Source organism: Nyctereutes procyonoides, unplaced genomic scaffold, assembly GCF_905146905.1.
Source record: "Nyctereutes procyonoides isolate TBG_1078 unplaced genomic scaffold, NYPRO_anot_genome, whole genome shotgun sequence".
Lineage (NCBI taxonomy): Eukaryota > Metazoa > Chordata > Mammalia > Carnivora > Canidae > Nyctereutes > Nyctereutes procyonoides.
This window is the reverse complement of record NW_026575140.1, coordinates 48,177,837-48,198,225: the sequence shown is the minus strand read 5'-3', so window position 1 is coordinate 48,198,225 and position 20,389 is coordinate 48,177,837. Positions and strand designations below refer to the sequence as shown.

Here is a 20,389-nt window from a genome sequence, read left to right as displayed (position 1 = left end):
CAGGGCCAGGGTCTTCTTACCTGGGTCCCGTGGCCCGCTCCCTGCCTGCATGCCGCCCAGTGGGGGTCCTGTGGCTGGCCCCAGGAGCATAGCCAGCCCAGCAGAGCGGCTCAGCATTGCAGGGAAGGGAGGCCCAGCCCACCACGCCGACCGCCTGGGGCCCTATGTATATTTAATGATGTCTATTATTCCTGTTTTGTCTCAGGAAAGGAGCCTCAGCAGCTGACAGAGGAGCCAGGAACAGCCTGGAAAGCTGGGCAGTGGGCCTGCTCCACACTCCAGCTGGACCTGAAGACCCCCAGGGGAGCCCTCTACTCCAGCCCAGTGCCTGCTAGCCCCATAAAACCTGTTACGATTCACTCCTATACGGCACACTTCCTCCAGGAAGCCACCCCGGGACTCGGAAGCCCCAGCTGGGATTCAAATCCAGGCTCTGCATTTACAGCTGTGTAAGCCCAGGGCAAGCTGCTGCCCCTGGAGAACAAGCTGCTGTGGAGGCGGCCCTGCACCAACCCTGGCACCTAGGAGGGGCTCAGCGAACACCTGCTGCCACTCCTCGGCCCCACGCCAAGGCCCGTCCACCCCTGCCTTCCAAGGAAACAGACAGTATTCCCGGCTACCTAGCTCTCACAGGGGAACCTCCCTGCCACCCCAGAAGTCACAAGGGCCTTCCGAGAATTCTGCCCACCTTGGCAGCCAGGCCCGGCCTCAGGAGGTGCCACATCTGGGGCCCATGGCCCCTGGCCAACCCTCCAGGGCAGAGACCACCTGGAGGTCCCCACATTCTCCTCTGCACCCCACACCTGGGCCTGCTTTCCACAGCCCAGGCTCCACCCATTCTCTGATCACCAGGCTTGCTGCTGGCCCCGACCCAGCCTGGCAACAGAGTTCAGCAAACTTACACAACTGTCCTCAGTCTGAACAAGAATTGTTTTCACTCTTTATTTTGAAAGGAGAGCCGAGACCAGGGGCTTCAAAAAAACGTACAGAAACCAAACACCAAAGCCTCCACTCCAGGTGTCCGTGTGGGCCCTGGGTCCTGGGGTCTGCGTTGGGCAGGGGCTGCCCTGGGAGGGCAGGACTTCAGGACTCCTGGGGCTAAGGAGGGCATGAGCTGGGGCTTACAGCCACCATGGAGCAGCCCTGGGGCAGGGCAGAGGGTCTATCCCAGGAGGGCCCCTCCCTGACTGCCAGAGAGGCCGGCAGGCACTGAAGGCACAAGGTGTCCCAACAGAAACCACAGCTTCCAGGGCCCCGGACAGGCTCGGCTCCTAGCCCAGCACTGAGCAAGCCGTCTGCATTAGGCTCTGGCTACAGGGTAGGGCACAGGCCCAGGGTTCTAAACACAGAACCCCCATCTGAGAGGCCAGTCTCATGGGAAATGCCACCAGACTGGCCAAAGTCCCCCAACCATGTCCCTCTGCCCCAATACATTCTTCATCATCTGCCTACTGAAGAAACTTCCAGAAACAGCAGAGACTTGAGAGACCCCTTCCTGGGGTGTATGTATTTGTATGTATTTCCTGTTTGGGCTTTGGTGTGTCCGGCTGGGTCCGACTCCCGGGGACACAGGGTGGGCAGGCAGGGGGCCCAGCAGGAGGCACTACTTCTTGACAATCTGGATGACATCCTCATGTTCCATGGTATGGGTCAGGCCCACCCGCTGCGGGCTGTACTTGGTGCTGGTGCCCTGGGTGAGGAACAAAGGGGACACATCAGCCTCTGTAAGGAGCAAGGCCAAGCCTGGTATAGCTACTACATGAAGAAGGTGGGCCGGTGTAGGTGTGCCTACACCCCAGAATGCCAGAGACTGAAGTGGGGGTCCTGGCACTGGCAAACTGCCCTCACCCTGGGGGATGTCCCCAGTGGTCTGGCCACCCCTGGATCCCAAAGTGAGAGAGGCAGTGGGGGCCAGCAGGCACACCCCGTGAGCTGGGACACCATGCAGAGCAGCATGAATGCCCTGCTCCTGCCCGGTGCAGGGGTGATGCTGGGCATGCCCCCCGCCCATCTCCTGCCCAGAGACTCACCCACACCAGTGCGTACTTGAACTGGCTGGCAAGCGACCGGTGGATGCGGTGGCACTGGAGGGTGGGAGAGAGTGACAGTGAGAGGAGTCTCTACCCGAGCCCACTGAGCTTGGCCACATGCCCCAGCCCGAGGATGTGCTGAGAAGTAGCAATTCCCCAGGCAGATGCTCAGGCCTTGTGAAGACCACAGGCTTGATCCACAGGCAGGTTGTTCATGGCTGGAGGCCTTTTTGATGCTCCCACTCCCAGGGTGGCCCAAAGGCTGTGGTGCCTGTTAGGAGAATTCTCGAAGCCTCTGAAGGAGGTCTGATCTGGCTGTCAGCAGCCTTCCGCTGGCCTTAGCTGACTGACAGCCCTGACAGATGCTCCCTTCAGGTGGTGGTGGTGGTGGGGGTGGGTTTCAGGATACCTCACCTCAGCCTGCAGTCACCACACCAGGTCATGGGACCTGGAGCCTCCACCCAAGGCATCATCCACCCCTACCACAGGAATCCCAGAGCTCTTAAAGGAAGCTGGAAGCAGGGGACTTGGAGGGGCAGCCAGATCTTCTCCCGAGTCCAGGGGGCCCCTGGTTGCAGAGTGGAGCAGGCGCAGTGGAGGGGGACTGGGGAGAAGGCCATGAGGTGTGGCCTCTCCTCCCACGTGCCTGCAAGCCTTATAGGTCCTGGTCAGAACCCCGACGCCTCAGCCCAGCTCCTGTGGGGACGCTGAGCCTGTAGGAACCTTTCCTGAGCAGAAATCGGCACCCACCTGCTCTGGGCCTCCTCCAGCTGGCCATGGTGGACTGGACCCTGCTGCCAGCCATGAGCACAGATACCCACGCAATTACTTCCAACACTATTTTTTAGATCAGCACCAATAAAACTAAGCCCACTGGGAAGATTCACAAAGCAAGGCTGCAGTCACAGGGATCCTCCTGGTACCCTGACAGCTTTGGGAGCACTGGGCTGGCACTTACATCCTCGAGGCGGTCAGGGTGCACACTCCCCAGTTTGCCACAGGCCCCATCATGCCTTGGCATATGCGACACTAAGGTCAAGTATTATCAGTAGGGGCCGTTTACCCAGGAACCTGGAGAGCATCGCTTCTCTGTACTTGTGTCTCTAGCAATGGGGACAGTGGAAGGTCATCTGAGGCCATCTTTCCTACTATAGGAGAGATCATATTGTTGATGATGGAAAGACTCCTCCTCTGTGCCCACTGCGCCTCTCACTCCCCAGAGCTCTGCAAAGTCCTCTCTGCCTTGGGGGCTTATGGCCCACAACTGTTTTGGAGGCAAGGCTATCGTCAACTCTCACTGAATACATACCGGGGCCTAGACTGGGTGCATTACAAAGGCCCTGGGGCTGGGGGTCACTTACTCCCAGAAGAGGAAACTGAGGCACAGGGAGGCTGATACAGTATGGGGGAGATGGGGTATGACCCTGGGTCTGCCTGGCTCTAATGCTACCTGGTTCGTCTATTTTGGGTCCCTGGTGTCAGCATCTAGGCAGGCCTTCTCATATACCCTGTGGCACCTGGGATAGGTGGGTGCCCCAGGAGGGAGGCATCTGTGGGGAGGAACCTGTGAGCAGGGAGGAGGTGACCACTGAAGAGCAAAGCCTCTCTGGAACAGAGTCCAGGCTCTGGAGCCAAGCCCCTGAAGCCCCTCTCCACCCACTGGGCCCTTCTCACCCTTGGGTCTCTAGTACCTCCTGCCTCTGACCCTTCGTGTAGCGGATGACCAACAGCCAGCATTCCCCACATTTGCTCCTGCCTCTGGGCCTTTGTACCTCTTATCCCCCCTGCCTAGAAAACCATTCTCCTGCTTTCTCCCACTTTTCTTTCTGCAAGTGGCTGAAGCCCTACATGCTCGTGGACAAAGAGCCAGGGCCTGACAGTGTGGAGGGAATGGAAGAAGCCACAGGTGTAGGGTAAGCCCACAGAAGGCCAGCACATGGGGACACCTCAGTCACAGGTTCTGACACAGGCTTGTAAGGACCAGGATGCCCCCACAGAGCTCCTTATGGGTGACCTAAGGGATGTGGCTTCTGCCGGGCACACTAACCTTCAAGTCTGAGTCCTGCCTGTTTGTATTGCGGCCTCTAGCGGGCAGGGGCCTCAGGCTGGGCTTGTTCAAAGAACGGATATGTGAGCCCAGCCTGCAGGTCAGCCCACCACCTGTCCACGGTACAGATCCTGAGAAGAAATGAGCTAGATGGAAAACAAAACACCCAAAAACAAAGCCTTAAGATGCCTGTGTAAACTGGAACATTGTCACAGGCTCTTGGGCCATCATCTGTTCCTGCGAGGCCCATATGCCTTCGTCAAAGATGGTGCAGGGTCACATTCTGGGGACAGGTGACATATGGGCCTGCTACAAAACTCTAGACGGGGAAATGCAACCTCAGGCCAGAGCCCCTCTGCCTCAGGACGTTTGCAAACCTTGTTCCCCTGCCTAGGAGGGCTTCCACCACCCCTAACTCTTCACGGTCAGGTCCTCCTTGGTCTACTGGCCCAATCAGGTCACCTCCCCTGAGACCATCTGGCCTCTCCGTGTAGACTCAGAGCCACTCTGCTTTGTTGCACTCCCCCTTTTGTGTGACTTCTTAGCTCTGGAATTGGGTGTCTGGCAACTGTTGACCCCAAAGGACCCTGTTCTGGCTGGACCTGGGGCTGCTTTGTTTACTGTCGCTGTCAGTAAATGTGCATGGAATGCAAAAAGCATTCAAAGCCATCCTAGGCTGGGGGGTGGGGGTGGGGGTGGGATGTGGGAACAGGGAGGGCTGCAGGAGGCTGACTGGGGGACAGGAAGCCAGTAGGGGCCAAGGGCATGGAGGTGGCAACTCTGAGCTGTAGGCCAGCACTGGGGTAACACACTTCAGAGGTAACACAGAAATGCCCCGGGGCAGAGTCCCCGAACAGCTGTGGCTCTGCCAGGTGCTTTACATGCTGGCCCTCATCCAAGGCTACCCCCAAGCCACCACTGCAGTAGGCAGTATCATCGCTTCCCCTGAGGGAGGCCTGGAGGCTCGCAATGCAGGTAGGAAGGGTGGCTGGGATACCACCCCAGGTCTAATTCCCAAGCCCACCCGCAGCCACTCTGCTAAGGCCGCAGGTGTCACCCAGGTCAGCTGAGGGCTGGGAGAACCTTCAGCAAAAGCCTGCAGGGGGCTTGGAGACCTCCCTGACCTGCTGTCCGCACAAGTGTCAGCAACTCACCACATGCTCCACGGAGGCCCCCTTCCGGAGGATGATGGCATCTGTGAAGTCTGGCCTCTCTGCAAAAGTAGAGATGGGGGTGGGGGTGGGGGGCAGGGAGGCAGCCACAGCTGTGACCCCAAGCTGCTGTGCGGTTGCCTTCCATCAGGGGGCAGAGGCCCTTCCAGGCCTCAGCCTTGGCTTAACCTTCCCCTCGCCATTTGGCACACCCTCACTACAGATCCTTCTGCAGTGTTCTGCAACCTTGACTTTAACATGGAAAATCAACATGAATCCAAGTCCAGGATTCAGACAGCCTGCAACCCCTTCAGCCACGAGAGCCCTAAGTCCAGCCACGTGGAGCATGTGGACAGAACTCGTAAGACATGACAGCGGCTGGCAACCAGTCAGGGGCACCTGCAGCAACTCCCTTGCTGACAAGGTCAAGGCCACGCAAACTGCCAGAACTCAGTCACAAGGTCACAGGTTGTGTGAGGTGTGCCATCGGTGGGCGGGGACATGGTGAAGGTTCCTTTGTATTCACATGCCTCAAGCCCTCAAGTTCTGACCCAGGGAGCGTGCTCCTGCTAAGGGAGGCTGGAAGGGGGATTATTACTGTAGCCCATGGGGGAACCACAGGATGGCCTCTAGCCCACAGCCCTCCCCCTCTGCCCCCCACCGGAGGCATCCTCAAGACCAGCAGCCCCAGAAAGTGACATTCTTTACTGTAAAGGCTCAGCTCAGGTCTCAAGCATCCCAGGGCAGAGGGCAGCGCCAGCTCTGAGATGGGAGAAAAGCTGTGATCTGTACAGGATGAGCTGAGCCAGAGGCACTGTGCTATGCGCAGAGCCTGGCAGCCTTCTAGGGAGGGTGACTCAGCCTGTTTCTTGGGCCACACGCCGCCTAACTCACGTCCTCTCTTCTTAGTGTAGATGCAGGTCAGGGCCAAGTACTCCCAAAGCATCTCAAGCAAGTAGTCCAGGTTCAGCTTCATGCCGCAGCTGCCAGGGAGGAAGGTGGCCAGTCAGAGCAGCCGCCATGGGCTCAGTGACTAGGGCTCCTTGCTTTCTCACTCTTACAGAGGACAACCTCCCTCTGGCTGGCCTGGGCACAGGGGCCAGCATGGCCCAGCTGGCACCCGTGGGGAACCAAGCCCGCAGATCTTGTGGCAGCTTGACACTTCAGCTGCCAGCGCTCTTAGTCACAACATGATCACCCCCAGGAGAGGCAGCTGAGCTCTGTGGAGAGCCCAGGGCAGGGCGCCTGGAGGGGGCCTTCCCTCCTGACAGCTGCTGAGAGGAAACCGACAGGCATAGGGTGATGGGACGGCCCCCCGCTTAATTGTGTGCAGTGGCATGACCTTGAGTGGGTCCTCTGACCTCCACTGATGTGTGGTGAGCACAGCAGGGGAAGGTGTGATGTGGATGTGACCTCATGCCCTGAGGACCAGCCTGTCCTCTGGCAGCCCCTGCAGGGAGCCTGAGATGCAGCAGCAGGAGAAAACTGAGGCAGTCCTTCAGAAAGGACGGCTGCTCTCTGTTGCTCTTGGCGGTAGCTGGCAGTGCCCAGGAGATGGTCCAGGACTCTTACCCTTCATTTGCACCAGTAATCCCCACTTGGTCACTCAGCACCCTGCTCCCCGTAAGCCAAGCCTCACTGTGAGGCTACAGAGTGCCTTATCTGAGCTGGGCAGCCAGCAGAGCGAAGCCTGCAAGTCAGGCTGCTCCAAGCGAGGAATCTGCAGGGTTGGTGAGGAGTGAACAAACAGCAGTCAGCCAGCTGTACAGGTGGCACTCCCAGGACCCCCCGCCCCCAGAAAGGCCAGGGGAGGGCCTGGACAGCCCCAACCCCCCTAAGGACTTCAGCTGTAGTAGAAGCCCCTCAGCTGTGGTGGAAGCCCCACAGCTGCACTTTCCAGAGGATCAGGAGCAGCTGGCTCAGTCTTAGGGTTTCTGAGGTTAACTACTAGCCTTCAAAGCCTCTTAACGATTAACCATCTACCTTGGTGGTACTATTTACCTTCTTTTTTCTTAACCAGAGCCTACCCCACATCACTCACTCTTCCCGGGCTGATCCAGACCCAGAAGCAGGTCAAAGCCATTACTGAGATCGTCTCCTTTGCCCTGTGAGGCATGGGAGGCGGGGGTTTGCCTGGCCAAGGTGGCCGGGAAGCCTGACCAGCTTGCATACACAGGACAGCAAGGCAGCCAGGTGCTGGGAGCCTTACCTGATGACCACGCTGTTGGGCTTCCGGGCCAGGCGATCCACTTCTTCCATTGAGATCTGGTCGATTTTGTTATAAACCTGGGATTGAGAAGGTGGAGGTAGGAGTTGGGGAAGGAAAGATACAAAGAAGTGCAGGAAACAGGTCCCCAGATGCCTCGGCGCCGGCCACAGTTCCTCCCTGTGTGCCTCGGCCCTCCCCCCTTGTTGCCTCAAGGATGGGGAAAGGCTGCAGGGGCCTGAGGCCACTGTCCAACCCCAGCAGGGAAGGCTGGGCTAAAACCCCAGGGTCAGGCTAAACAGGTCTGCAAGCCTCACGCAGCCCCCAGGGGAGGAGGGGGTAACTCCAGGCTCTTTCTGCTCCTCTGGGAAGCCCCAGGCAAGCTCCCCTCCCACACACACACCCTGGGGGCTGGTGCCACTTACATATAAGCAGGGCATGTACACCCGGTTGCCTACAATCACATCGATGAATTCGTCCGGGGAGCAGTCTTCTCGGAACAGCACCTCCGCGTTGAAGATCTCTGAGGGGCTCTGATTAAGGGCCACCTGTCCACCAGCAGCCCCTTGTGAGGCTATGTCCCTACCGGAAAGGCCAGCCAAGAAACCGTGCCATAAGGGACCTCAGAGGTCATCTGCTTTGGAGGTTTTGTAAGATGGTAAAGTTTGGGGAACGCCCTCATTTTTTTTTTCAAAAGCAACCACACTGTATAAGGTTTCAATCAGTGCAATCTTCACTGTTGGGCAAGAAGAAAAGCGTACTTGCCCAAAATCTCAGTGGAACTCCAGGCTTCAGTGCCAGGAGCACTGCCTGCAAGCACTGGTCTAACCCACCTTCCCGCATGCAAAGCTCTCCTCTGGAGGCCACCCTGCCTCTGCCTGCACAGCTGTGGTGACAGGGGGCTCAGCACCTTACAGACAGCCTGTCCCATGGTGCATTCTTCATATGCTGAGCTCCTCTGCCTCTGGGGCCCTGTCCTGTCTTCTAAGGCCCTCCAGAGACTCACCTGGCCCCCAACGTTACTTTAGCGGTGAACAGCCAGGCCCCGGGGTCTGACGCCTGCTCAGGCTAGGAACCCTGTCCTTAGGGGCTGTTTCCCTCACTAGTCTCATCTCCCTTCTAGATGTGACTCGCTGCCGATGCCTAGAACCTGGCAGGGAGTCAGGAAGCCACTGCTGAGTACACAGCTGTGGCCCAGCCAGCCTGCAGCTTGGTAAGCACGGAAGCAAGGGGGACAGAAAGTGCCCTGTATCACTGGGCTGCAGGTTTCCTGGCAGCTGCTCGGGTGGATGCAGGGTGGCTTGGGGTGTGTATGCTAGCATCCTGGGCCACCAAGGCTGCCTTCTCACACTGCCCCCCCCCTTGCTGCTTTTGAAAAGGATACTGTACTCGTGCAAAATCAGCTGCACCAGCTTTTCTGAGCACTGGGTCAGTGTGACTGTTGAGTTAAAGGAGATGCCACCACCTTTCTTGGGCTGGAGGAGAAGAGAGGAAGGGGGAGCTGCTCACAAAGGGGCAGCTGCAATCGTCCCAAAGCTGCCCAGGCCTGGCCTGCAGGTGAGAGGGCCTCACCTTGAAGTAGATGTTGGGCTTGTGTTTGTTCAGGCGGATGCCTACAGATTCCAGTTCCTTCTCCAGCAGAGACCTGGGTAGAGTCCCCATGAGCCTTCACAGGCACCCAGGAGCCGGCTGAACGGCTTCCACGGTACATAGGAAGCCCCTCCCACCCAAAGGGAGACCAACACCTTCCTACCCACCATTAGGAACCCAGAACAACCTAACAACTGAGCTGCTGAGGTGGAACCTCTGGACCTTCTATCTAGTCCAAGGGGAGTTTGGCTGAGTCTGAAACTGGCATGCAGAGGGAGGCCTGGTGTGCCCTTAGCCAGCAGGTCAGGGCATGAATAAGGCTTCTGTTGCCTAGGGCTGGGCTCCTGGTGGGTTCTGGGCAGCAACTGAGGCACCTAAGCCTCTGTGGGCAGGAGCCAGAGCCAGGATGGCCTGTGCCAGCAAGGGGCTGGTGGCATAGGCTTCTACCGGCATGGCACACCACAGTCTTTGGTCTCCAGACATTTCCACGCTATATGTAAGCCTCTCAGAGAAATGTTCCAGGCTGACTGCACGGGATTAGCCTGGGGACAGGCCTGCCGCTGCTCCCACATGTGAGAGGCCCAAGCACCCCCTGGACCACCCATCATGAGTTCAGAGACAGAGCAGCTGGAGCTGCAGTGTCCCATGACCACGCCCAGGGACCTCCCCAGATGTATTAGCCTGCCCCCTATACCACCCTGCGGACCTCTGCACTTCTCCCTTGGTGGCATCCAGCATCATGATGACGACGTCAGCCGTGCGCGCCACAGCAATCACCTGCCGGCCACGGCCTTTCCCTGGACCAGTGGAAGGGACATGGTCATACAGTGACAGAGGAACACCCCACGTGACCCCCACCAGCCCACGGGGCCCAGACTCCTGTCCTTTATGGTGCCACCATTGTCTCTGCCATATGCCACCCCTGAGCTGGGATCTCCTTGGCATTGCTCTGTAATCCATGTGCCGTTTCACTCACGGACACTTGTTATAGAAAGTAATCTGACATCACCACCTTATGAGAGGTAACATTCTCCCCCTGCTACTACTGTGAGGCAGGCCTCATGCTAAGTGCTTCATGAACATTTTTTCACTTAATCCTCAAAACTACCCTATACAGGCAGCATAATCATGCCCATTTTACAAACGAGAAAACCAAGACCTAGTTCAGAGATAAACACTTGCCCAAGATCACAAAGCTACGGATCCCTGGGTGGCTCAGCGGTTGAGCATCTATCTGCCTTTGGCTCAGGGCATGATCTCAGAGTCCCAGGATCAAGTCCCACATCAGGCTTCCAGCATGGAGCCTGCTTCTCCCTCTGCCTGTCTCTGCCTCTCTCTCTCTGTGTCTCTCATGAATAAATAAAATCTTAAAAAAAAAAAAATCACAAACCTAGTGGGGTATTAGGATTTCAACATGTGTACCCTTTCTAGAATCAGATGATATAACCTACCCCCACTCCAAGGGCTATAGAAAAGATCACACAAGACACCCTAAGGAAGAGGTACTTTAGCAACTGCCACATAAAGATCAGACTCTGTGGTTATTCGACCACCAGAGAAGTCAGGCACCCTGCCAAGGTCACAGCACTAGAACCTAAGTAGTATAGGTGTCAACATGACCTGCCTCCCTCTTCTGAGAATGAGAGCATTGGGCTCAGTGATGCTCATGGGCCAGCTGCCTCATGATGCTACCTGCACACTTCCCCACAGTGGCCAGACCATCCCCAGGCTCCCCAATGCTAGCTGGGACAGCAGGTTCCTGGGGGACCATCACCACTCCCCCTGCTCCAATCCAAGCAGGCAGGACTTCACCCTGATGAGGACAGAGGGTAAGGGAGGGTGCAGAGGAGATAATGGCAACTAGACCCCCAGGGAGGAGGCCCTGATGCCCGGCCAAGCTGGAGCCACAGAGCCACAGAAATGGGTGCCAAGCCTGGCTCTGCCACTTAGTGGGTGAACAGTAGTTTAGGGCAGACCTTTTACCTATCATCCCCAACATTCCTCCCGGCTATGAAAAGGATGCTGACACTTGCTAAGTAACAGGGCTATCTGAGGTTGAGACAATGGGCAGCACACAGCCTGGCATTCGGCCAGTGCCAGATAACCATTAGCTGGTTACCATCTCTATGAGGCTGCAGGCCACCACCTGCCACCAGATGCCATAGGCATGTTCCCATCTCAAAAAACAAAAACAAAATGACAAAGGCCAGGGCTCCTGGACCAGGACCATGGTCTGAGCTAGCCAGCTGATAAGTGTCCATTCCTTGCAGGGGACCCTTCAGGGGTGTGGGGGAGACCATGGAGTAGAAGAGGGAATTCAAACCTGTCAGGTGAGCTATGTGACCTTGGGCAAATCACTTTAGCAAACTGGGCCTCAGTTTCCTCGGCTTTAAGATGGGACCAGCCAGGACCATATGAGGTCAGAGGCCCTGAAGTCCACAGCACAGAGCAGTAGGAGAGGCGTGAGCCTCCCCCTACCCCATCAAGCCCCCAGCCATGTCTGATTTTCACAACACACCCAACCATCCTCTAGAAGACGGCGAGCTGGGGTGCCGAGATCCACTCGGAATCCCACACGCCTGTCCCCATATCCTACCTTGTGCTGCACCTTCAATGATCCCAGGAAGGTCCAGGAGCTGGATATTGGCTCCTTTATACTAGGATGTGGAAGAGAAGGTCAGGTAAGGAGGAATCACTGTAGGAAGGGTCTGCCTCACCCCAAGACACCTACAACAGCCTGCACTTCAGGGGTTGTGGAAAACCCAGGGCCTGGTCTCTGGGGCCAGGTCACCATTTCAGCCTGGCAAAGACCATATCCTGAGAGCTGAGGAGCCACCAGGGAAGGGCTCTTGAATCTTTATGATCCTACAACACTGGTCACTGGTAACAGTACTTCACAAAAAACTCTCTTCATCAGGGAGGCTCCGGGCCATGGAACCCCAGCTACCCCAGTCTCTGAAGCTTCACAGAAGATGGAGGGATCCAGCCAAACAGCAACAAGCGACCCAAGCTAGGATGGTGTGGGACGGTGGAACACAAAGGGGTCCAAGGGAGAGCTGCCATGGGCTGGCCCAATTCCCAGAACCAATCAGGATTCCAGGACCAGCTGGGCATCTCTGGGGTCTCGGCAGCCAGAATCCTCAGAAGGACCAGTGCTTAAGGGCAAAGCAGCTCAGTTCAGAGCCTTCCCCCTCCATGGGGACACCCGCACATGATGTCCATACTCACAACTGCAAACCCAAACACATACCCTTTCCCTTCTGGAATCCAACACACCCCAACTTACTTCAATGACCCCAGGGATACACGTCAGGGTTGTGAATTCATAGGACGCGGCTTCGCTGGCTGTGGAGGTCATTAGACTCAAGAAGGTGGACTAGGAGAGAAAGGAGGTCATTGCAGTGAGGAGTCTTATTCCAGCCTCCCAGGAGAATCCCCATGGGCCAGGAGCCTGCTGGATGTAGGCTGCACAGAGACTCCCTCCTCAGCCTCAGCATGGGGACCTGGGGTAGTTATAAAGAAAACAGGAGCTGGAAATGTCACCTCTGGCCCTGCCCAGGGCAACAGGGTACCAGAGGGCCACTCTGTTCCTGAGAGGCCTCAAGGCCTGTCTCAGGGGGCATGCAGGGTACTGGTTTCTAAATCAGGGCCCCCTCCCTAGCTCTACCAAACCCTCCAGCCCCGCCTGGACCCCAGAGAACTTCCAGCAGGCAACAGCCCATGGCACCCAAAGTGGCTGCTCACCCAGGGAGGGGTGAAATGTGCAAGGAGACAGATGTGGTCTGAGACAGAGCCAGATGGCAGGACAAGGTGTTGCAAGGCAGGAAGGGGTAAGCTGGGAAGGATCTGAAGGATCTGGGAAGGATGGGAACACTCAGGCCACAGTTCACTGTGGGACCAGAGCCGTGCCTTGGCTGAGAGTTAGAGAGACCTGGCTTCCCTGGGCAAGAAACTTCTTCCTCTGAGTTTCTGAGTCCTTCAAGTGCATGCTGGCCATCTGCTCGGTCCCCACCATGTGGGGCTACGTGGGGTTAAAGGAGGTGATAAGGCACATGGTGTGCCAAACCAGAGCATGCGAGACCCTAGCAACGGATGTAGTGGCCCCGAAGGCCAGCAAAGCAATGGGCAGAGCCAGAAGGGGAAGTAACCCAGCCCCCTGCCCCCATCCTCATCAGCAGAGCACCAGGAACAAAAAGCCTGGGATGCAGTTTTGACAGGGCCACCTGGACCCTATCTCTCTGGCAACCAGGAAGGCTGGGGGTACATCTCACTTACATACCCTCAGGATATGAAAGAAACACTGGCCTCAAAACCAGAAACTCTCTGCCCTAGGGGCCTCTTAGAAACTTCAGGCAAAGATCAAAACCCAGTAGGGTAGACAAGTATGGGTAGGTGGCGTGGCCCAGAGGGCAACGGCTGCCGAGACACTGAATGACCATTGCCAGAGGCCCACAGGATGACAGCCCGATCCTGTCTGGCCTCTGTAGGGAGGAGACCTGTGTCTTGGTAAACAAAGTGTGTCTCCCAGCCTGGGCTTGGAAAAGAAGTCCTTGGCAGGCTGGAAGTAAAATCAAGAAAAGGCGGAAACTGATTGAGTCCATACCAATGCTCGAAGAATTAAAGCCTAAAAACACTCACCTGTCACCCTGCGGGACAGCTCTGATTCCAACATCTTTCCGGTCATTTAAGGGCAACACATAAGCATTTGTCCTGCCTTTCTGGGAACTTTTTCAGGCTAACCAAAGGGCCCACACTGATGAGAGAAGTGCTACTCCCCAGAGGAACATCAACTAATTAGTGAGAACGGAAGAAGAGAACTAGAAAATTGACGTGTTACAATCGCTAACAAAACTCCCAGGCAAGGACCAGTCACTGGTGTCAAGATCACTAAGAAGATGCTGACAGGGCCTGACTTCCACACACCACTGTAGTAACACCTTGCAGGGGACGTTCCAGTTGGCGGGGGTGGGGGGGGAGTGGCTAACGTAACCATGCAGAAGGAGACAGGGTATCCCCCCTTTAACCCAGGGGCTTTGGAAATGCAACCAGCAGTCAGGGCTTTTTCAGGCATGGTACAAAATGAGGTCCACTGCATCTCCTCTGTGGAACCTGGCCACAAGTCCCGGTTTCTATCTGACAATCATGTTTGGAAGACAACCTGCTTCCTCCCCGAGGTCCATGCTGACCATCACTGACCTTACCCACAGAGGGAAATCCAATCAGTGCCACACGGGCGTCACCCGACTTCATGACATCGAAACCCTCTCCTTTGGATGAGGCTGATTTGGATGGTTCTAGAAGCTGCGCCCGATACTTGGCGAGTTTTGCTTTCAGGAGGCCCAGATGATACTCAGTGGCTAAAGGACATAAAGCAAGAAGGAAGGTAAGTATCCAGGGTAGCAAGCCCCAAGGGTCAGGTGCACCCCCTTATACAACCAAATGTTGGCTGGGGACACCAGAACCAGATCAGGAAAGAGAACGCCCCTCTGCTTTGAATGTCCCCTTAGCCTCTCAGTTCATTTAGAATAAAAGCTAGTCTCCTTGAGACATGACCCCAAGTCAGTGGTTCTCAAAGAGGGGCAACACCAGATCCTGGGAGAGTCTAGGGGTGTATTCTGTTGTCCAGGTGATGGTGAAGTCCCCATTGGCATTTATCAGGCAGGAGCCAGGGAAGCCCGCAGCCTTACAAAGTGTGAGTCAGTGTGGCACAGCCATGAATCGTCCCATATTCCATAGGACTTTTCACAGCCCTGAGACACCTGCAGAGGGAAAACCTGGGTTAGATCACTGGGGCCTAGAGCCTAATTCCATTTCACATAAAAGCACAGGACCTTTTTTTTTTTTTACAGTGTGAAGGAACATTGAAATTTCCAGGAATACAACTACTGTGTACGTCAAGGAAAGACTCTAGCATGTTTTGTTTGAAACTTTTATCTAGAAGAGCCCACCATCTTGGGATCTGCCAACAGTGGGGCATCTTATAGGGTACCTGAGTCCCCAACACAACACATGGTGCACTGAGCTGCATCGTGGCTGCCACATACCCAGGGATTCTGGCCAGAGGTGCAAACATCTCACTGCTTCATTATAACATCACTGCATCCTGGCTGTGCCCCAACACATGAATACTGAAATAAATGCTATTTTAATTACAAATCACTTTCCTTTTTCTCCTCCTTTGTATTATGATTAGGGCATTGTATTGATTTTTCTCAAATTCTATGTGTACAAAAGTTACACTATTGAGGGGGAGCTGCATTTCATGACAGTAAAGGAGGTGTTGCACAAATCTTTCCTACATAAGCGGCTGTGGCTAGGTAACCCTAAGTCACCCTAAGTAACCCTCGCTACTTCTTCAACATCTCCCTCCCAGTCACAGATGCTTTCTTTTTGTTTCTTCAGGGCATGCTGACACCATTCATGCCACAGGACCTTTGCCTTTGCTATTCCTTCCACTTCCACCTTATCTTCCAAGAGCTGGCTCCTTCCCAACATGTAGTTCAAATGTCGTCTCTTCAAAGAGGCCTCCCTACCCAGCCGGAGGGGGCAGTGGGCAATGTCACACAGAAGTGAAGAACCCGTGCTGGACCCCACCTTGCCATTACCGGCCACGTAACTTTGTAAAAGTTATTTCATCTTCTTGTGTATTAATTTCTTATTCTGCAAAGCAGTGATGTTAGCGGGAGAAACCACTCCACTGCATTTTCATAGGGCTTACAGAAAGCATGAAGAACAATGACTGGCACACAGTAAGCACCCAGTAACAGCCGGTTGTTATTATGCTCTACAGTAACCCCCACCCTTCCTTGGGCCCCTCTTGGCTTCATGATCCTGTTTATTGTCTTCATGGCTCTTATCACTACTTGGAACTATTTTGTCTCTTCCCAAACTCAAATAGGGCAGGATCCCAGCTTCCGTGGCACTGGGCAGGTAGAAATGTCCAGCAAGTTGAAGAAGTGAATTGATGGCAGCAAGATGTGCTCAAGAAGTGGTCAAGAATGGGTTCGTCTGGTCCTTTCTGTCATCCCAACTTATAAGAATCCGAGCACCTCTGGAGGGAACGACTAGGTCTTAATCCTGAAATCACCTTTACGTCCCCTCTTCTACCACTGCCAAAGTGGCAGCATCTTTAGCCTGCCTGCTACTTTCCTTGTTTCCTTGAACTTTCTTTTAAATTTTATTTATCTATTCATGAGAGACATACAGAGACATAGGCAGAGGGAAAAGCAGGCTCCCCACAAGAAGCCTGATACAAGGCTTGATCCCAGGACCCCAGGATCACAACCTGAGCCAAAGGCAGACACTCAACCACTGAGCCACCCAGGTGCCCCTGTTCCTGGAACTTTTAAAACAGAAATCAGACTATGTCTCTCCCCTGCTTAAACCCCTCCACAAGCTCCCACTGCCTCAGAACACAACTTGGATTCTTTCCCATGACCTACAAGGCCCTACATGATTGGCCCTCTCCTTTCCCATCATTGCACTCTGGCCCCAGACCTTCAGATCCCTGAATAAGCAGGTTTGTTCCTGCCTTGGTGAAGCTTCATTCCTCTGCCAACAGTTTTGCCACAGATTGTTGCCTGGCTGGTTCCTTCTCATTCTGGTCTCAGCTCAAATGTCCCCACCTAATGGAGGTCTTCTCTGATCATTCTGCCTCAGTAGGCCAAGCTCCCACCCCTCACACCCTTGCTGTATCATCCTGGTTTGTCTTCACAGCATTTATTGCTGGCTGAAACAATCTTGTTTATCTGGTTATGAGTTTACAGACTATCCACTGGCAAGTCAGCTCCATGAGGCCAAGGATGTGCCTGCTGTACTCACACCCAGACTTAGTAAGGGCTTAGGGAAGATTTACATAATGAATGAAGTCCTCCAACTTCTCAGCCTCCAGAACTAAACAGGGCCAGGGAGGGATAGACACTGAGACTAGCTACCTGGTATTTCCCGCTTCCTGCCTCTGCAACCCCAGTGCAGGACTGGTTAGGCACCAGGCCTCACTCACTCTGGCCAATCGCATCCCCTGTGACTCCAGACCCTCGCTCTGATCTAGATTGTTCTAGATCTAGAACTGTCCCATGAACACACCATGCTCACCCAGACTGCCATGTTTTTGCCTCAGCCGTGCCCTCATAGGGAGCACCCTCCCTTTAACCAGTTTCAAGTCCCACCTCCTCCTGAAAGCCTTCTTGGGTGTCATTTGTTTCACCCCACTGCTCTTCTCCAGTGAGCATCCCCAGCTCTTACAATCTGAAGTCCAGATTTGATCCTTTATTATGTGCTCTGTTGGGGGGAGGGGTACTTTAAATACAGAGTGCTTTCCATGTGCCTAAGTACTTTGCACACACTATCTAGTTTAATTTAGCTGTGAGCTGAGACAGGGATTATTGTCCCCATTTGCAGATGAGGACACTGAGGCTCAAAGAGGCGAAGTGATTCTCCAAGCTTTCACAGCAGGTACAGGTGGCGCGGGAGTTCAAACCCAGGTCCGCCAGGCTCGAGTCTTGCTGGCCTCGGTTCCCGAGATGCTGGGTGAGAGGCTGTACCCCTGAAAGGTCTCCTCCTGGGCTTTCCAGCACAAAAGGGGCCAGCACCAACTCCCCGGGCCCGGCCGCCAGGAGACCCGGGTTTGAAGCCCGACCATGCCTCCCTCTGGCTCAGATGCTGGCTGCGTGCTGTGATTTCTCTACTCGGCCACCTGGTCTGGCACCGAGCCAATCTCACAGCGATTGATCGTCTGCAATCAGGCCAGCGCGCGGGGGCCCGGACCCCGCCCGGTCCTGCCTGCCTCGGGCGCGCTGGGAGACCTGGTCACGTCTCCGGCACTTCTCTGCTGCCTTCGAGCCCGCTTCAGCTCTAGCGCTGGAGATGTTCCCCCATTGTACAGACAGGAAAACTGAGGCGAGCAGAAAGGAAGGCCCCGCCAGGCCGGCCCTCACCCTTGTTCTTCTGCGTCCTAGCGATCTCCTTCTCGATCTCGGAGATCTTCTCCAGGATCCCCATGGTGGCGGCGGAGCCCGGCGCACGGACAGACGCAGCAGCGACACCGGGAATTCCGCCTTCTCGGCGGCGGCGGAGCTGCGTGCGCCCGGAAGCCCACGGAGAACAGCGTCCTCGTGCGCCCGGCGCTCCGGGTTCACAGTCCGGACGGGCGACGTCGAGCGCAGTGCCAGGCACTATTGGTTCCGCCCGCTGGGCGGACGGGCTGCCTCCCCCCCCCCCCCCCCCCCGCTCCCCCGGCTCAGGGCCGGGGCGGGGCGGGGCTGAGCTGGGCAGGAACCCAGCGTGGGAGACCGAGAGGGGATCTGGGGATCTGGGGCGATGACCCCTGAACTTGAGGTTTCAAGCGCAGCTGACTCTGCTGGTGTCAAGAAGCGCTGAGTTGAAAGCCCCGTGGCTCTTATTTTGTGTAGAGGTTGAAAGAGGATCCCCGTCAGCACAGTAACGGAGTGTTCCAACTCGGCCTTACCACCTGTCATCAGATGCCTCCCTATATGATGCATTATGAAGTACACAGCATCTCCTACTGGAAATCTTGCCAAAAACATACTGTATCTGAGTTTAGACACGAGGAGACGTCAGACAAATCTAGAAAGTGGTACATTTTATAAGACGAGTGGCCTTGATGGGAAGGTGCTGTTGGGAGGCGAGGCAGTGGGACTGTGCTAGACAAAAAGATATTAAATATAATGTGTGGACTTTGCCTAGAATCTAGTTAATGTTTTAATCTTTTTTTTTTAATTTTTATTTATTTATGATAGTCACAGAGAGAGAGAGAGGCAGAGACACAAGGCAGAGGGAGAAGCAGGCTCCATGCACCGGGAGCCCGACGTGGGATTCGATCCCGGTGGGATTCGATCCCGGGTCTCCAGGATCGCGCCCTGGGCCAAAGGCAGGCGCTAAACCGCTGCGCCACCCAGGGATCCCTAGTTAATGTTTTAAAAGCGGCTTTATAAAAAGACATTATTGAGACAATTGAGGAAAATTTGATTCTGGATAGGATAATAGATATTATGGCATCATTGCTAATTTTCTTGGGTGTGGTTATGTGGGAGAATGTCTTTTATCGTCAGCAGATGTACCCGGTGGCATTTAGGGGTTTTCTTAGTCTGGTTTGGCATAACAAGGTACCACTTGCTGGCTGGCTTAAACAACAGAATTTCGTTTTCTCACTGCTCTGGAGGCTGGAAGTCTGAGATCAGGGTGCCGTATAGTTGGGTTCCAGTGACAGCCCTATTCCTGGATAGCAGACGGTCACCTTCTCCCTTTGTCCTGACATGGAGTTTACTCGGTGTGTGCACAGGGAAAGAGAGAGGGGGAGCTCTCTGGTGTCTGTTCCTATAAGGGCACTGATCCCATTGTGATCTCATCTGACCCTAATAACCTTACAAAGATGAATCTCCACATACCATCACTCTGGAGGCTTAAGGGCTTCAACATATGAATTTGGGGGGATATAAACATTCAGTTCATATCACGGTTAAAGGATATTGATGTTTGTATCTTTAAGTAGATCCAGCTATGTATACATTTAAAGAAAGCATGCTAAAGAGGCCCTGTGTTAACAGTGTGTAGGTTTGTACTGAGTTACTCTCAACTTTTCTGCGTGTTTTTAGTAAAAAGTTGGGGGTAGAGAGTGGGTCCTTGGAAATGACTGTGTTCAAATCTGAGATTCATAACAGTGTGAGCTTGGTTAAATAGCTTAACCTCTCTGAATCTGTTTCTGTATCTTAAAAATGGGAAAATGCAGTTGCTATGAAAATGTGCACCAGGCACGTTGTTTGCTCACAAGTTCTTCTTGAATGCTAGAGCCATTGTGAGTGATTTTTTCCTCTGTGGGTCTCACATCCTCCTCAGATCCCAGCCACACTTATTGAATGTTTATTATGGGGCGCCTGGGTGGCTCAGTCGGTTAAGCATCTGCCCTCAGCTCAGGTCAAGATCTCAGGGTCCTACCAAGATCCCATATCGGGCTTCCTGTTCAGCAAGGAGTCTTCTCCTCTGTTTATTCTCTCTCTCTCTCTTTCTCTCTCTCATGCATACACATGCAAAAATTTTTTTAAAAATCTTTAAAAAATGAATGTTTATTATGTACCAGGCTTTGAACTAGAGAGGGACTTTCATAAGCTTTGAGCTTGCAATTTTTATCCACCTTTTACAAAGCAAGATTACAAGCCATGCAAAGTGCCTGGTCTGGTGGCTCAAGCCATTCAATGGCAGGGCTGAGATCTGAGAGCAAAGCTTTCAGTTCCAAGTCCAGTGACTGCAGATAACATAACATAGTAGACTATGGATAAGAATATATCTACGTAAAGGTTTCAGTGAGGTTTAAAGAAGATTCTGTGAAAGCCCTTTGGGACCTAGGCAA

The 20,389-nt window shown here is 54.6% G+C and overlaps 1 protein-coding gene across 1 annotated transcript; it reads right to left on the bottom strand.

Moving 5' to 3' along the window:
* Positions 1 to 912: 912 nt before the first annotated feature.
* DRG2 (developmentally regulated GTP binding protein 2) lies at positions 913 to 18,138 on the bottom strand. The gene is made up of 13 exons (XM_055306491.1): positions 17,961 to 18,138; positions 14,221 to 14,381; positions 12,311 to 12,400; positions 11,621 to 11,681; positions 9,731 to 9,821; positions 9,007 to 9,079; positions 8,819 to 8,909; positions 7,860 to 7,957; positions 7,438 to 7,514; positions 6,123 to 6,211; positions 5,232 to 5,290; positions 2,031 to 2,084; positions 913 to 1,690 (listed from the first exon to the last, which is right to left on the bottom strand). Exons 1-13 carry the CDS (start codon positions 18,022 to 18,024, stop codon positions 1,604 to 1,606), a joined length of 1,095 nt encoding a protein of 364 aa, XP_055162466.1. The 5' UTR covers positions 18,025 to 18,138; the 3' UTR covers positions 913 to 1,603.
* Positions 18,139 to 20,389: the final 2,251 nt, after the last annotated feature.

What these genes read in the sequence shown, in the direction of transcription:
- DRG2 (XM_055306491.1), bottom strand. Translation starts at nt 18,024, where the DNA reads ATGGGGATCCTGGAGAAGATCTCCGAGATCGAGAAGGAGATCGCTAGG. An exon ending in ACCAAGGGAGAAGTGCAGAG is followed by an intron (nt 9,080 to 9,730) that starts GTCCGCAGGGTG and finishes GACTCTACCCAG; the next exon opens with GTCTCTGCTGGAGAAGGAAC. An exon ending in TGTACATGCCCTGCTTATAT is followed by an intron (nt 7,515 to 7,859) that starts GTAAGTGGCACC and finishes TCTCAATCCCAG; the next exon opens with GTTTATAACAAAATCGACCA.